Consider the following 17,435-nt stretch of genomic DNA (forward strand, 5'->3'; position numbering starts at 1 on the left):
TACGTACGTCCGCCGTATTATACACGGCTGCTGGGTGATTAGTCGGGCAAACAAAAGAAAAACCGAGTTGATAAGTGTGTGTGTAAAGCCCTCTTTTCTTTGAGGTCATTAAGATCGATAGAGCGCGCGAAAAACACTCGTACGGAAGTTAAGCACAATAATAATTATACTAATACAATATACCGTAGGCCTACCACTGAACAATTTCAATTTCAGACGAGTGTAGGCCTATATTGAAAGATATCATTAATTAATGTATTAATTGATTATGATAATTATTATATCATTGTCCAAATGAGATGAATACAGCGTCAACCCAGGGAGTTTTACAACTCCCTGGTGAACCATTAGTAAATTAAAATTATGTAGGTTAAGAAAATGTTTTCATTAGAAAAACATAACAGACCAACGTGTTTTAAAGCGCGACTCCATATCATCATATGAATTGCCTTATCCTCATGAAATAACGACACCCAACCCTAACAAAAATAGGCTACACACCAAATGAAAGAAACAACCAGATGGGCCATAAATAATGTGTTTTTATTTTCAAATCTGGAAGACATCGTGAGTGGTCGACTTTATGAAAATAAAAAAATAGAACTATAGGCCTACACCTAAAATTTTAAAATAATTCCTACTTCTATGCCTACATTAAAACCAACCCTTTAAAAGTGTTTTTTTTTATTTAGGCAAGGGTAGCCGGCCATAAGCGAATTAATCATTTTGTCCGTTAGTCTTGGAATCGAGTTTCACATTTCACATTTATTTATTTACTCATCGTTTATAAATACAGTTTCATAGCATAAATGATGGCAAGGATCCTGCATAGAGAAGTTTACACTTCTGTTTTCGCAGGACCAAAGCGGAGTGGAGTTTTCATGAGAAAAAAATCGTGACATCTGACAGGATTCGAACCCATGACAACATGGAAACACGTATTACATTACAATTTGGGTACTATCTCTGTTCCGGGTACGGTTATGTTGTAGTTCTTGCTATAGGACCAAATGCGCCTACTAACGCTTTCCAGCCTATGCACGAACGTCCACAATATTCAGGGTTTTTTTTGACAGACCATGTCTACTGAATGGAAAATCGATAAATTGGTGACGTCACAAAGGCTTATCAAAATCATACATTACAATACATTATCTGCATTTTTCTTATTCAACCACCCCCAATCGGTATACACCACGTGAACGTGCATATACGCGCGGATACAATGCCCTGACACATGATACACACGCGTTAAGCTGATTTTCCACTAGGCGAATTTTGTTAGCGCGAATCGAAAGCGTTAGCTTATACGCATGCGTATTCATGTTTCCATCTTCCAAATCCCTATCTACGCATGCGTATAACCTGACGCATTCGATTCGCTCGAACAAATTCGCCTAGTGGAAAATCGGCTTTAACTGTAATGGTCGTGCGTCACTGACGACTTGAACATGAAAAAACATTTTTTTAAACCTGATCTCAATCAAAATATTGTATTAATTTATTTAAATGTACAGAAATCGGAGCCTATTATGGTGGTTGTAAGTCTACATCCACGGTCGAACAATTAAAACAATTGATTTCGCTTTGTTTGGTCACCTAGGTAGGAGTCCGGGACCGCGACAGAACGAGAACGAATGGGGACCCTCCAAAGAAATTGCATTTTATTTGTCAGGCATTTGTATGATTTGTTTTTATTTTTTTGAATGCGCCTTGAGCACTCTTGAGTGGTGTGTGCGCTATAAAAATCCTGTTATTATTATTATTATTATTTAAATGTAGAAAAAAAACCTTCTCACTTCATTCCTTTCATAAAGCGTGGTTCCCACTAGCGACGCAACACAAGGACGTAACGCAACGCTAGTTAATTGACCAATCACAAGCGATGGCTTATTCGCTTGTGATTGCCAACTGTCTATAACTTCGCTTGTCATTGGTTAAAACGCTTGCGTTGCGTTTACGTCCTTGCGTTACGTTCTAGTGGGAACCAAGCTTAATATAATTATTAATACTTAAACTACATACGCCCTATACTAGACTACATAAACCAACATTGTACGTTAAGTGCAGTAAAACAGAACTCTTCCATACTAACACAATTATTTTTACGTGTTGCGTTACCGTAATCAAAAGACAATAAAGCGTGGTTCCCACTAGAACGCAACGCAGCGACGTATCGACGCAAAGTGATGTATTGCGTAATCGCAAATAGGAACCGACGACGCAACAGTGCTGCAAAAATCGCAGGTTTGATTTCACGCAGGCGGGAGCAAACGCAATTATTGGAAGGGCATTCTTACGTTGTATAGATTGCGTTGCATTGCGTCGCTAGTGGGAACCAAGCTTAACACTCGACACGTGACCATTCCGTGCGTACTAAGCATAATATATCATAGGGTCGCATTTAGCAACGTTACGATCAAGCAAACCAGCCGTACAGAAACACGCCTATCCCCAGTATCACCACTAATAACACGTTCAGTATTCGTTTATCGCGTTTCGTTTGGTAGATTTTCTGACGCGTTAGCTGTTCATGCATTTTCTCCATTTCGTCCGTCAGATGGCGATCATCGTTCGTAGAGAAGCCGCAAAACCAGTCGTAGAATTTGCGCCAATTTCCCGTCTCTTTAAATTCTACATCGTCTGAAAATAATATAACAGAAACGTTTATGTAGAGGCTTGTGTTTAACGCAACGTAAGGACGTAGACGCAACGCAAACGAGTTGACCAATGACAAGCGAGAGTCGAATAAATCCCCCGCTTGTGATTGGTCAAACCCCTTACGTTGCGTTAATACGTCGTTATATTGCGTCTCTAGTGGGAACCAAGCATAACTGAATGTAAATCTTTCAAGTTTAGGATCTATGACGTCATTCATTTTATTACGAAATACGTACCATTTTCATGTACCATGTTTTTCGCCGGTTCTATTTCCTCTTTGGTCAAAGCAGTTTCTTCAATGACGTCATCGGATCCGTTGACGCCATTCATTACGTCATCCTTTCCCTTTTTATCGTGTAAATCTACCTGTTCCTCTTCTAAACGATCTTCTGTGCTAAATCGAGTCCAGAACGTCAGGCGATGAATCTATTAGAACAAATAATAAGACAAAGGGTAAAACTTCGAGTTAGGATAAGATAGGCTTATAAAAACCAGGGAAGAGTTAACTCTTCCCTGTAAAAACGAAAAATTTATGTCGCAGGTGAAGTTGCGTTTACCTATTTGGGAAATACCCTTTTCATTGTCTATGTTGACGATACGAACAGAACGCCTTCACTCACGCACGATTCGTGAGCGTTCGATTTGCGACGACCTGGGTCTGATGTAAATTAAGCATAGGCCTACGTCATTTTGTCGTCACAGCTCGCGACGACGGTACCGTCACCCAAAAGCAGATTAAATTGTCACTTGGGCCTAGAATCGAACAAATTGAATCCGAAATCAACCAAATCAAATGCATGCAAAAATTGCCTCCATATTATGACGTCCTAGATATCGAAAGCTTATGCGCAGATCATCAAAATGACGTCATAGTATAGAAAACCCCATACTATTACATAGTGTACATACCCTTTCCTTAGGCATTGGCTCTGTCATCAAACTGACGACCACCGCTACTACTACAGTCAACCAGAAGAGGAATAACGCAAAGTACATGTAGTGGAATAGCATATTCTGGACCCAGACTGGTCTAGGATCATCCTCTCCACATTCGGTACCTTCAAAAATGAAGTCCAAAACCATGCGACACAACCCGACAAACAAGCCCGCCATTAACGCCCAAAACGCACCCTAAAAAAAACAAAAACGTATATTAAAATATACATTAAAGACGGCTTTACATTCGAGTCGAGTCTTGGTAAGGCAAACCATCGCCATACCACGGAAGAGTCACTCTTTCTCATACAGTCGGCAAAGATTCACGTCACTCCTCTCCTCGACCATAGTTCTGGTGGTAGAACAAGAACAAGTCTTCTCTGATTCTTGTGATGTATTTTAATGTAAAGCGCCTTTGAGCATATTTGTTTGTGCATCGACACAAAGGAACTCTAGGGGAGATGATGAAAGTTGTGCGCTGCGCTTTGAAATGGTTATCCTATCGAATCAATTATCAACAACGGGTTAGAAAACTAAGCGTTGGAAATTAAGTTAGCGCCAGCCCACCCATTTTGATCATCTGTTTGCAAGTTCAAATTTATTTGAGGTTTCCAAAACGTAAAATTGTCTGGAATCGGATGTCTTTATACTCACTGGTTCGTTGACGCCGTGCCACAGTATGGCTAATAAGAATATAGCAGCGATAGGTGGTGACAAGTAAGCACTTATTTCTTGAATGTAGATGAAGAGCTGACCTCCTTGAGAGTTCTGGACAACAGGAATCCAGGCGACACTTATTACGATAAGCACCACCATAAACGCTCTAAGAAAAACAAAAAACATGAACTATATAATGTGTTTTTCTGTATAATTTTTCGTATTGGCTTATGCCTTTCCTCTGGTCAAGGTGCACGGGGACCGGACGAGAGAAGCTCTTGATCAATGTTAGGACTAATCTAAGTGCTTTAAACAGACCTGGCCGGCTTTGTTTGCATCAAACCTGTTAGTGGCGGTTATCTCTGTTGGTTTCGATTGAATAATAAACAAAAAATGTCCAAGGTTTTCCATAGGCCTATTGATGTCAGAGATTTTGTTTCAATCTCTCTCTGCTCTATTTATTTATTATTATTTCTTTATACTGGGTAGCCTTTTCAGTCAAAGAAGACTGTTCTCCCAGAAGGCTGATCAGTGGCTGTGTGTTTACTAGTAGGGCCTACACCGGGGAACCCATACTCGTCTAAAAAATGTACTATGAGCTAGATGTGTACACTGGACCTAACCTCGTTCTCTACCACCGGAACCATGGAGCGAGTGTCGGCCACTCGCTGATTTTAATTTCCCCATAGGCCTATTGTCTTTTACTAAACTTTTTCTCACCTTCCAACAATCATTAACTCTAATTCGTATCTCTTTTTCTCCTTAACGGACAGTCGGCGCATTTCGGAATCGCTCGGGAACTTTCGTAAGTTTCTCCAAATATCCATAGTGAAGATGGTACTACCACTGTTGAAAATTGAGGTCAGTGAACTCATGAGTGCAGACAACATTACTGCCAACATCAGTCCTCTTAGACCTGTTAAAAACAACGTACTGATGACAATTGTATCTATCTGCCCCAAATCTCTGGCAGAAATCATAAATAATTATAATAATAATATTATAAAGCTCTGTCTACACTATTAAAGAGTTTGACAAAAAAGTGTGATGTGCCCAAATATGGTGGCAATATGGCCAAATATGATAGTGATATGACGTCATCATGTCCATGTATGAACATCACATATATTTTGTCAGAAAAGTTTGATAGTGTATAGTAGACAACAGGTTTCTGCAAGCCAGCGCGTGGCTCAATGGTAGACTCGCTGTGGACCTGAAGCCATGTTCAGGGAGATTATTTAGAGTATCAGAGGGTTTGGTTCAGTTATACTGTATTTAGAAAATAGTCTGCTACCATATCGTGTAATTCTTTAACGTAAGTAAATAAAAAAACATGCATTATTCATGACTTCTGCTTTAGACGTCACAGACAGAAAAAAATCATAACTATCGAAATACATTTTTTGGTGTAATCAATGCGTTTTCATTTTGTTCTTCTAGGCCTACAGCTACAACAACTTCAACGTTCAATCGCATAAAGGCCAATTTACATAGACAAGCGGTAACGGTAAGAAAAAAAAAACCGCGTAAATTGTCCCACGTAGAATCTGTATCATCCTGACCGAAAACCACCCGTCCGCTCCGCGTTGTGTGTAAATGGTCATCAGGAATAACATAGATCTTATATTTTTATCACCGTTACCACTCGTCTGTGTAAATTGGCCTTTAGACCTCCTACACACGGGGCGCCGTTCGGGACATATTTTTATTATGTCGAAATGTCCCGAACGGCGCCCCGTACCCACGAGGATTTGGTTTTAACACGTGACTAACCTTTAGGCATGACCTCCATCACGAGCAGTGGATACGCCAAGTTTGAACAGCCAGATGTACTTCCACATTCTCTTTCGCAAACCTCAGCAGACGTACAAGCTACAATATCTACATTTGAATCACAAAGTTAAATATTATTAAAGCCACGTTGCGTATCGTTGGGACACGACTATTCAAACACCTCTATTAAGGGGACACCTGTGAAAGGAACGAATATAAGTTTGGTTTTGAACACATGGCCAACCCCAGTCCAGGTACAACTCTATTAAGAGGACACTTTTTTTGGTCCCAAAAGTTTCTACCTAATATATTGGGCACGTGGCATATAATTATAGTTTCTGCGTTTTTAGTCGCGTGGACGCGACTCTATAGTTCACTATGTCGGTCGGTCGGTCTGTCGGTCGGTCCGGTATCACTATGCGTTTTAGCACGCGACTTATGGCTGTTGGCCTTGTTGATAACAATATGTACTACTACTATTATACAGAAATAACGGGACACCTTCGAGAAAACAATATTAATGGAAGTGTCCCAGGAATAGAGTTTGGCCGTACGTTAGAACAACAAAAATCAGGCTAAAGCTTGGGTCTCACTAGAATACAAACGCAAGCGAGTTGATCACTCAAAAGCGACATAAATAAATCGCTTAAAATCACTTACGTTGTGCTTAAATTATTGCGTTGCGCTTCTTACGTGTTGCGTCGAATAGTGGGAACCAAGCAAGTGTATTTATCTGTTGCTTTGACGAAGTATGATGACCTCTTGAGTCATGTTTTATTAATGGATTTAGCTTATTTTCGTGCAGAATATTATTTAATGTAAACACATTTTGTTACAATAACATATGTCAAGTTAAATCAATCACAATGACATACTAACAGCCTGACAATCTCAGTTCCGCGCGAAAGTTTAACGGAAATTAGAAAAGCCTCGTGAACTCTCCCGCCAAAAAGCAGACAATCTTGTTCCCAGTCTCCTTCAACAAATTGAAGGCCTACAGTACTAATTAGTAATCTTATCATCGGCCATTCATCTAAGGTGAAAAGGCTTACGATGCAAATAATAAAATTAGTCGTCTAGAACACGTCTTTGGGACACCTATATTCAGAGGACGGGACACTTTCTCGTTAATAGAACGAAGGGGAAATATTGTGTTGTATCACTCTTATTCACCCCTATTCAGGCAACACTCATATTACGGGTAAAATGTGTTGGGTCCCGAATGTGTCGTCTTAATAGTTATACTGTATGTACATAATGTGCTACTATAAAAAATTGGCCAGCATCAATACATAGTAATAATAAAATATAACAAATTGTCACATTAACATCACTGTAGGCCTCTCAAACTGTCACATTAACATCACTGTAGGCCTCTCTCAAACTGTCACATTAACATCACTGTAGGCCTCTCTCAAACTGTCACATTAACATCACTGTAGGCCTCTCAAACTGTCACATTAACATCACTGTAGGCCTCTCAAACTGTCACATTAACATCACTATAGGCCTCTCAAACTGTCACATTAACATCACTGTAGGCCTCTCAAACTACCCTCCGGTCGTGTTCACTAGTACACAACGCATAGACGTAACGCGAAGGCCAACGCAACTAATATTTTTAACCAATTCAAATCAATGTATGAGTAAACCATCGCTTATTATGATTGTCATGTACGTGAGAATCTAGTGGCAAACAAGTTTAACGCTTGGTTCCCATTAAAGACGCAACGCAATGACGTAAGCTTAACGCAAGTGAGTTGACCAATCACATGCGATGGATTATTCGAACTGCCGCTTGTCACTGGTCACCCCGCTTGCGTTGCGTTACGTCTTTACCTTCTTGTGTCCTAGTGGGAACCGCACAGAAACCTATAAGCGTGCTCAAACTATCATGTTGATAGCATACCTGGAAACAGTATTCGGCTGATCATGCCAGGCATCACAATGATAAAGACGGGTAGGATCTTCAGAAATCCCGCCAATAGAGTACCTCCCTGTCCGTGTGATAAATTCTTCGATGCCAGAGCACGTTGAACAATTACCTGTATTAAAAGAAATAAGTTGTTCCCGACTGTTAATAATGTAAATCACTCAAAATCACAGCAGTTGGATATAAATGTCGTTTTACCTACAACCACCCACTTTAATAATCAATAACCGTAACTAACTGATAGACGGCCGATTCTCGATACTGTATCTATAATTTGTTCAGTATATCATAGGAACATTCTGTAATACAGTGACATATTTGTGGCCTGTATCTTAGGCAATAATTTACACAGACGAGCAGTAACGGTAAGCGGAAAACAAAAATATAGAATCTTTATCTTATTTATTATACCATTACACAACCCGCGGGGCGGACGGGCGGGCGAGCGGAACCCGCTCTAACTAAGAATAGATACTAATTGTATGTGCGTGGGGCAAGCTACGAGGTTTCTGTCGTTTTTTCCGTCTGTGTAAATTGGCTTTAGTCATCTAACGTTAACATAATACAGGCGCCATGAGGCGGGCAGAATCGGGTATACCTGATCAGTTGCCCAATACCAAATAGACGCTGCTGATTGGCCAAAAAGAAACCCGGGCCACGGTAAATCGGAACCTTTAGCGGCACGTATCATGTGAAATGAATCCTCTCTGGGCAATCCACAAGAGTCGTTGTAGTACAGCGTTTCGTTTGGATACGCCTGCATGTACTTCAGTTCCAGATTCTTGTAGCCGCCGATTTCACTGAAACCTGTTCATAAAAACCGAATGTTTCAATTATTGTCTGGTTTTAATTACACTTATGTAAATAAAATAACGTCTGTTCACATGGCTACAATAAATTTTATTAGTTAGGTAATGAATTCGTTACATTCAGCTAATCTAACTAATTTGCATCATTTGTTTTGTGATCTGTTTATTTGTATGCTGGAAGGAATAAAAATTAAAATAAAATATGTATTATAGTCTATAGCCTACACGGCACTGTATAAACACATACAGTATACATTGTGGTAACGCCAAGTTTGTATATCCAGAAAATATTGAACACGTTCATAAAGTAATAACACTGGGACGCAAGTAACCCTTAACAAGGCTATCAAACAGCCTTGCCAATAATAAGGAGGTCCCCTGAATAGGGATTGGTCGTAGTGTTAAACGTATTTGTCCCTCGTTTGTTTCATGGGAAAGTGTCCCCCTGAATAGGGGTTGGTCGTATTGTTAAACCAACCGCTTATGGGGATGACCCTAGGCTGGATAAAGTGTCCCCTTAATAGGGATGTCCCCCGTCATATAGTGTTAGAACATATATTTCTACTTTTTCGACTATATGTCCTTTTAATTGGGATGTCCCCTGAATAGGGGATGGTCGTATTGTTAAAATATTATAAAATAATAATAATCATTGTTTACAAATTATATTCATGTAAACACTCATTTTATTTTCTCTATGGTACGGTTTCGCAGGGGCGGTCGCGGGACTATTTTAAGAGGGTTGCCCAAAGACTCCAGGGCTGAGACACCGAATATTTGAAAAAATGTTAAATGACACCCCTGATGGCCGCAAATGGTACTCTTGCATGTAAAATTCATGATAAATTGCACCTCTAGTTTGCCGGAAATGTCACTCATTCTATTAATAGTGCGCTAGCAAACAGAGGATTGTAGCCTATTATTCCGCCGGTAATAAAACATACGCGACTAACAATATAGGATAACATTTTTTTTTCTTTCAATGCGAACGTCACGGGGAAGTCCCCGATGAAGGTGCTTCTGGTACGATAATACATTCTAATAACTGTACTCAAATAATGTAAATTAATTATCAATTAATAATTTCAAAAATGTATACAAAAAATATGAAGCTGCTGCTATACATAGGCCTATATTGAACAAAACGTTAAATTGTATTATTTTGAATTAAATCCTACAAAAAATCAGATGTTAAAACCACAATTTCCAAAATTCATTTTTATTTATCTACTATAAACTTTACAAAAGCGTTGTTTAAAACCACACTCCAAAATAAAACAAGGAAAATAATGATAGGACATTTGCAGGGGTTGCGGACACAAATGTGTTATGGCGCTCTGTTGCTGTCGCAACCCCTGGACCGCTTGTTGTCGAATAAAGAAATGAAAAAATTAAAATGAAAAATGAGAAAGAAGCAAACTTTGCTCTGCTACCGGTATAACACGGTTCAACTTTCGGAAAGTCCACAAATCACTACGGAAATTCGGCCTAATATTTACACGGACGTACGGGAATGAAGATAAATAGGGTACAACACGCATCGGAAATACAAAACTAGGCCTACTGTATACGCACAATTATGATTTGGCCGAAAAATTGGCAAATATTATGGAAAACCCCCGGCAAAACACCATAATTATGGACAAATTGATTATTAGCCTTGGCAATATGCCTAACATTTAAACAAATTCATCGTTTGTCGATGATTTCTTTTTGACGCAAAGTTCATGTGTGAATGCTTGATCCATTAGAGGTAATCTGTGATGGCGCTAGTAACACTGCTATGCGCGGGTAATGTGTGAATGACGTAGTAGGTTACATACGCGAGCCTAGATATGAAAGATCTGTACTGCCGTTCATTGCGAGAGGAGGGTGAAGTCCGGTAATGTGTCATGATAATGTAACAAGCCAGAGATGAAATAAATCACGAATACATTTTAGCTGATTTTCGTTGTTTTAGCCGTCAGCATTTCTTTGATAATTTTGTTTCTATTTTAACATATTCGTTTATTTTGGATTTTTAGTAATAGTAAGTAAAGTAAACCAATGGTTTATTCAAAGTCAACACTGTAACTAATCCCTCATTATTCAATCAAAATTTTATATACTACTATATTGTTTTCTTTGTTATTATGACGAGCAATGAATTTCCTTTTTTGAGGATCAATAAAAGTTATCTTATCTTATCTTATCTTGTTGAAAAATAGATTGCGTGATATGAAAATGGATTGATAGTAAACGTAACAAAGATACGTTCTTGTCTGGTTATTAGGTATTCATGCAGTGATGAAGCGGAGGATTATTTTTGTAGCGTTCCAATTAAAATAAATTTTATTACCTCCGCCAAGGAGGTTATGTTTTCACCCCTGTATGTTTGTGTGTGTGTTTGTGTGTTTGTGTGTTTGTGTGTGTGTCTGTGAACAGCCTGGAGGCGACAGTTTTTATCCGATTCTAACCAAATTTGGACACAATGATCTATGCCCAAAAAGCTCGGACGAGTTCGAATTTGAGGGGGAAAGGTCATAGGTCAAGGTCACAACTAACAAAAAACTATTTTACTGCCTAGAGACCACAGTTTTGATCCGATTCTCACCAAACTTAGCCACAATGATCAATGACACATCATATAATTGTGGTTACATTTTGAAGGGTCAGGGTCAAAGATCAAGGTCCACCAAAAAAAAAAAAAAATTAAAAAAAAAAAAAAAAAAAAAAACCCTCAGTGGGACTTGAACCAGCGATCTCAACTGTGAGAGGCTGGATACATAACCATTACACCACACTGTCATCCACAACTTGTAGTGTGCAGTTAACATATTTACACTTAGAACTAATAAAAAAAAATGTAAAAAAAAAAAATATTCAGGGGGAATTTTATGTAGGGGAATTTTACAGTAGGCGGAGGTTTGTACTCTCGGAGTACCCTCTAGTTAGAAATATTTTGGTTGTGACGGTCGTTAAATTTGTTGGCGCCAGCATTACTTCTTTTGTTCTGCCAATTTACAAATAGTCTCTTCCACACTGGACTTCTATAACGTATAAATATGGATATTGTATTGTATTGAAATGGGCCTCAATTTTAATTTAGTGGCAGAAAAAAACATTTAGTATGAAATTAAGGGTGTTGCCCAGGCCACTAGGGCAACACCCCTAGGGTCCGCCGCTGGGTTTCGCACTTGTACGCATAATCACCAAACCGTAATAAACAATGAACCTCATAATATACGTCCATGATTAAACTATGCAGCGTCAACAAAAAAATGAGAACAATATTATTCATTCATAACTTGTTTTTACTTACTGAGAACGGACAGTATGCATGCCCCGATTACCATAACAAAAGCCTGTAAGGTATCCGTGTAGATAACGGCAGCCAAACCACCTATAGAAAAAAAAGGTTATAATCCATTACTGTATTTTAACACAATGCCTTTGATTGCTAAAGGCAAACTTAGGGCTAAGACATTGATTTACTCAGGCGAGCGTTATTATTATCGGTTTGTTGTGAATGAAGTGAAGGGTGAATTGGTAGACCGTAACCCTACACAAACTCTCATTAAATAAACCAGAGTCCTGTGACGAAATTAAACCCTATTCTAATCGAAGGCAAATTTCGAAAATTATAAATGCAAAAGTTGGGACATCAAAGAACAAGTTCAGCACTTCGTTTCACCATGTTTAAGCCCTTACCCATTCTTCCCCCACCCCCACAACAACCCTACACACACAAGATCAACAACTATGAATTTCATTGGGAATCATGCCAATACACTACTAACAGTTACTGCAGTAACTACATTATTTACTGCAAAACAGTCCAAACAATATGGTCCCTCAAAACACGAGTTAAATCAATGTATAAAAAGGTTAAATAATTAACAAAATATAGTTACAATTCTGCAGCAACTGGATTTTTGAATATTTTTTTGCTTGGTTTATTTGTTACGATTGCCAAGGCTTATGATCATAGAGATATTACATCAATATCTCTATGATCATTGTTTTACGTTTGCCAAATAAGTGTCACTATAAATGATTATCTTTAAAACATGAGAACATTTTGTCAATGGGTAAACAATCTGTACATTGGTGGAAATTGCCCATATCTCCAAATTAATCGGACTGTGTAACCCATGGAAGGAATGCATTAGTTATGTATTGTAGTATAGGTTGACCCAAATTAATTAAACACGGTTGTAATACAATAGTTGTGATTGTTCAAGCAGGAAGACGTATGGAACCTCGATTGAACCAATGGAATCTAACAACAGGACACTGAGCTCGCCTTGCGCCACTGATACAAACTGTAGGCCATCTACGTACACTCCGCGGCGCGTGGAACTGATCGTGTCGCAGCCACAGATAAACCCTTTGATCTTCAAGCTCAGCTAGCATCCTGTTAGATTGCCTCAACCAACAGGAATCTTACCCGTGACGGTGTACAAGGCCGTTATTCCCAATAAAGTCAAAATGGACGGGTACAGGTTCCATTGTAAGGCTTGTTGAATGAATATACCGCCTGAGTACAAGTCAACCTGTGGAAATTACAATAGTCGTCAATATTAGTGGGAGTGGGGGAGTGGGGGAGGGGTTAACATGTGGGAGTGGGGAATATACATATTCTGAGTACTGTATACTGTAATGATACTGAAATATATACGGATTTTTAAATTGTTTATGTATTTGTGTGACTCTGATTAATAAAGTAAATCAATCAATCAATGGTATCTTACAGAGATTTTGGTGAAGATGTATAGAAGAAGAGAGAGGAAGGCGATGTACATTCGTAACCTCTGCCTGCCAAATCGCTTCTGTAGGTAATCAGGCATGGTGTAAACGCCGCCTGCCATGTACACAGGAAGAAACACCCAGCCTAGCAATTGGCAGAAAAACAAGGCCTACAAAATAAAGATTATAAATAAAAGAGTTATTTATTAAATCTAGGTAATCTTTGTCTGTTGTATGATCAGCAGCACTCATTATCGTTAACACTGTCATAATCAATCAAGTTTTTTATTATCAGGTTTTCGTCATTATTATCACCATCTCATCATCATCAGTATTAATGTCATCACCACCGTATTAGCATCAATCACCCGAACGTCTGATTACTGTATCACTGTTATCATCATCATCATATCATCTTTTCATCATCGCAGCATCTCTTTCATCACCGTATCATCTCTTTCATCATCGTATCATCTCTTTCACCATCGTATCATCTGTTCATCATCGTATCATCGTATCCTGTCTTCATCATCATCATCATCTTTTCATCATATCATCTCTTCATCATCATCATCATATTATCACATTTTCGTCACCGTATACTATCACTTTATCATAACCACCATCATCGTATTAATACTGGTATCATCATCATTATCATATCCCCCATGTTATTATTATTATTATTAGGCTATATTATTATTATTATCACCGTGCCATATGGTCGTAATTTTTTTAACTGTGTTTAAATCTTACATTTAAAAATTTCTTTTAAACAAATAATACGGTATACATTATTATGAATATATATTATTTCCAAATACAAAAATACGATATGTTTATCTATTTTATTGTAATTTGTGTTTTTATAATATCAATTCATATGATTGTAATAACTGATATTATGGAATTGCAAATTTTGAACTTTTCATTACAATAAATAGTGTAACAAAAGAAAAAATGTCAACTATACCGTCACACATCACCAACCATAACCTTACGTTTAATTCAAAGGCCCCAACTCCTATTCCAGCAGCGGCTCCTGATCCCGCTAGCCCAACGAAATGTTCACTTCCAATGTTACTGGCGAACAAAGATGCACCAACCTAAAAAAAAGAATTAAAGACGGTTCAAATGATATTCTTTGTTAACTGGATGGAGTATCCCCTCGTCGTATGTGGGACGTCGTCGCTTTTATACGCGGACACTTTCACAAGAAACGAAACAAGGGGAAACCGTTTAACACCCCAGTATTAAGGTGACACTTTGTCGGGTCCTGAATGTAATTACAACAAATAAGTAGGCCTAGTACGGTACTCTTTTTAATGCCCGATTCCCTCACTAGGACGTAACAACGCAAGACGTACGTGAAGCGTGGTTCCCATTAGCGACGCAACGCAAGGACGTAACGCAACGCAAGTGAATTGACCAATCACAAGCGATGGCTTATTCGATTGTGATTGCTAACTGTCTATAACTTCGCTTGTCATTGGTTAAAACGCTTGCGTTGCGTTTACGTTCTTGCGTTACGCTCTAGTGGGAACCAAGCTTGACCACAACGCAAGTAATTTGACCAATCACGTTGCGCTCACGTCTTTGAGTTGCGTCCTAGGGGAACCACGCTTAAATAATAATAATCTTTATTGTCTTTCTTTCTTGTTTGTTCTTTTTCACATACATAAAATCAAAACTAAAGACAAAAGACCAAAAAAAAAGCTTTCGCTTATCGAGTTTTGGCCTTTGAAGGGCCACTTAGGGTTCCTAAACCGGGGGCCTCAGGCCTCTGCGTTACGCCACTGATACCGTACGCTAGTCGATCGTTTATTAAGAACATTTTACAGAAAGAATTAACTATTAATACCATGTTCGGTTAGATTCAGTACTCTAGTCGTATCGTAAATGATAACATACGGAACACGTGTATGCTTGCACATATTTTTTTTGTTTGATTGCTTTTAGAAGATTAAAAAAATGGTTCGTGATGTGGGCTAATTTTCTCGAACATTTTTCTCACCAACAAGACCCTCGGGAATTCACGATGTTAAACTCCGGAAATCCCTGGTACAAACACGCGCATGTCATATCGTTTGCTATCTCTTCTTCCGCGAAGCACTAACATCAAAATCATTTTTCATACTTACGGGTAGCCATAGCATTGATCCTCCAGCTAAAAAATAACCCTCAGCACTGCCGCGGTTTGATCGAAGCATCGACTAATAATGGAGAACATTTATGATAATAATAAATCAAATATTAAATACGACTTACAACAAATATTATTATAAGGTTATATGTTTGTGTGTTTATTAGGTATAGGTGGTATGATAATGTTGATACAAAATAAAACAAAAAAGAAGTAGGCCTTATAGTTTCTGAGACAAAAATTCAAACTTTGTTATGACGAATGATTTTTAATTCCAAAGAAAAGATAGGATAGAAGATATAGAAGTAAATTAGTAGAAGTAAATTTAAAAAGATAGAAAATTCAGAAATGCAAGCACATCATAACTTCTCTATTATATAGGCCTGTTTCCAATCCCTAGTCTAATATCGAGTAGTCTAGTAAGTTATTAGTATACGGTTGTAGTATGCCTAGACGGGATGAGTTTTATGAGGCCATAGATAAGCATGATAGATGATCGAAAAGTGGACACTGACCCGAGGGCCGAGAGGAATCAAATATTTTTGTGCGTGTACCGTATTGCTTCAAGAAGAATTTCTGTTGTTATTTTATGATGATGATGGACAAATAAAGCATTTCAGTATTCAGTATTGAGTATTGAAAACAATACACTATACTTACGCCCAGGCCTACTAATATGACTACCACAAAATACGTGGCTATAACAGCTATATCCACTCCTTCCAGTTGCGACGTGGAGGCTCCCATCGTTGACCGGTTACGTAAAAATAATAAGGCCTATAGTACGATCGGGAAACAAAACAAGTTGAAGCAAACTACACAGCAGCAGGAATGATGTGACTCCTCCCTACTCCGCCTCCTGTTGCGAATGCCTTTCACACAATCAACACTGTGTGCAGGTCACGAACAATGTTCTTATAGCTGTGTGTTATCTGGGTGGAGCGATTAGAGATTAAAAAGCACCGCTATATATTGAACTTTGTTCATGTGCAAATATTATCAAATTGTTACGTAAATCCTTCCGTAGTTACACACAGAGTACAATCAGGGAGTTGTTATTAGAACTCCCTGGTACAATTAAAACAAGGCGAACAAAATGTCAATGTAAATTCTAACAAAATGTATCATTACTGTAGTGTAGTACGGGGCGCCGTATGGGACAATGCTAATTTTGTCGAAATATTACAATTTTGTCTACACATAATTAATTTTGTCAATACAAAATTCATTTTGTCAACACAAAATTCATTTTGTCAACACAAAATTCATTTTGTATTGACAAAATTCATTTTGTGTTGACAAAATTTATTCTGTGTGGACAAAATTAATTTTGTCTTGACAAAGTTCATTTTGTCTCGACAAAATTGATTCTGTGTAAACAAAATTCATTCTGTGTAGACAAAATTAATTCTGTGTTGACAAAATTAATTCTGTGTAGACAAAATTCATTCTGTAACGACAAAATTCATTTTGTGGCGACAAAATTCATTCTGTAACGACAAAATTCATTTTGTGTAGACAAAATTAATTCTGTGTGGACAAAATTAATTCTGTGTAGACAAAATTAATTCTGTGTGGACAAAATGAATGTTGTTGCAACAAAATTCATTTTGTCGAGAGACAAAATAAATTTTGTCGTGACAAAATAAATTTTGTCGCGACAATTCTACACAGAATTAATTTTGTCCACACAGAATTAATTTTGTCCACACAGAATTAATTTTGTCGTTACAGAATGAATTTTGTCTACACAGAATGAATTTTGTCCACACAGAATTAATTTTGTCTACACAAA

The 17,435-nt window shown here is 38.1% G+C and overlaps 1 protein-coding gene across 1 annotated transcript; it reads right to left on the reverse strand.

The window, feature by feature from the left end:
• Nucleotides 1-527: 527 nt before the first annotated feature.
• On the reverse strand, nt 528-16,696 carry LOC140059783 (sodium/glucose cotransporter 4-like). The gene is made up of 14 exons (XM_072105683.1): nt 16,301-16,696; nt 15,639-15,710; nt 14,499-14,603; nt 13,503-13,667; nt 13,199-13,304; nt 12,071-12,151; nt 8,559-8,767; nt 7,937-8,072; nt 6,028-6,135; nt 4,975-5,170; nt 4,252-4,420; nt 3,571-3,792; nt 2,898-3,087; nt 528-2,643 (listed from the first exon to the last, which is right to left on the reverse strand). The coding sequence occupies exons 1-14, from the start codon at nt 16,385-16,387 to the stop codon at nt 2,420-2,422; spliced, it is 2,070 nt and encodes a 689-aa protein (XP_071961784.1). The 5' UTR covers nt 16,388-16,696; the 3' UTR covers nt 528-2,419.
• Between the last annotated feature and the right edge of the window lie 739 nt (nt 16,697-17,435).

Source organism: Antedon mediterranea, chromosome 10 (assembly GCF_964355755.1).
Source record: "Antedon mediterranea chromosome 10, ecAntMedi1.1, whole genome shotgun sequence".
In the NCBI taxonomy this organism is placed as follows: domain Eukaryota; kingdom Metazoa; phylum Echinodermata; class Crinoidea; order Comatulida; family Antedonidae; genus Antedon; species Antedon mediterranea.

Excerpts from the sequence above, each read along its gene's own strand:
- LOC140059783 (XM_072105683.1), bottom strand. The coding sequence starts at position 16,387 with ATGGGAGCCTCCACGTCGCAACTGGAAGGAGTGGATATAGCTGTTATA. Across the intron at positions 8,073-8,558 it reads GGTATTGGGCAACTGATCAG|GTAATTGTTCAACGTGCTCT; the intron begins GTATACCCGATT and ends CTTTTAATACAG. Across the intron at positions 3,793-4,251 it reads GGCACGGCGTCAACGAACCA|GGTGCGTTTTGGGCGTTAAT; the intron begins GTGAGTATAAAG and ends TGTTTTTTTTAG.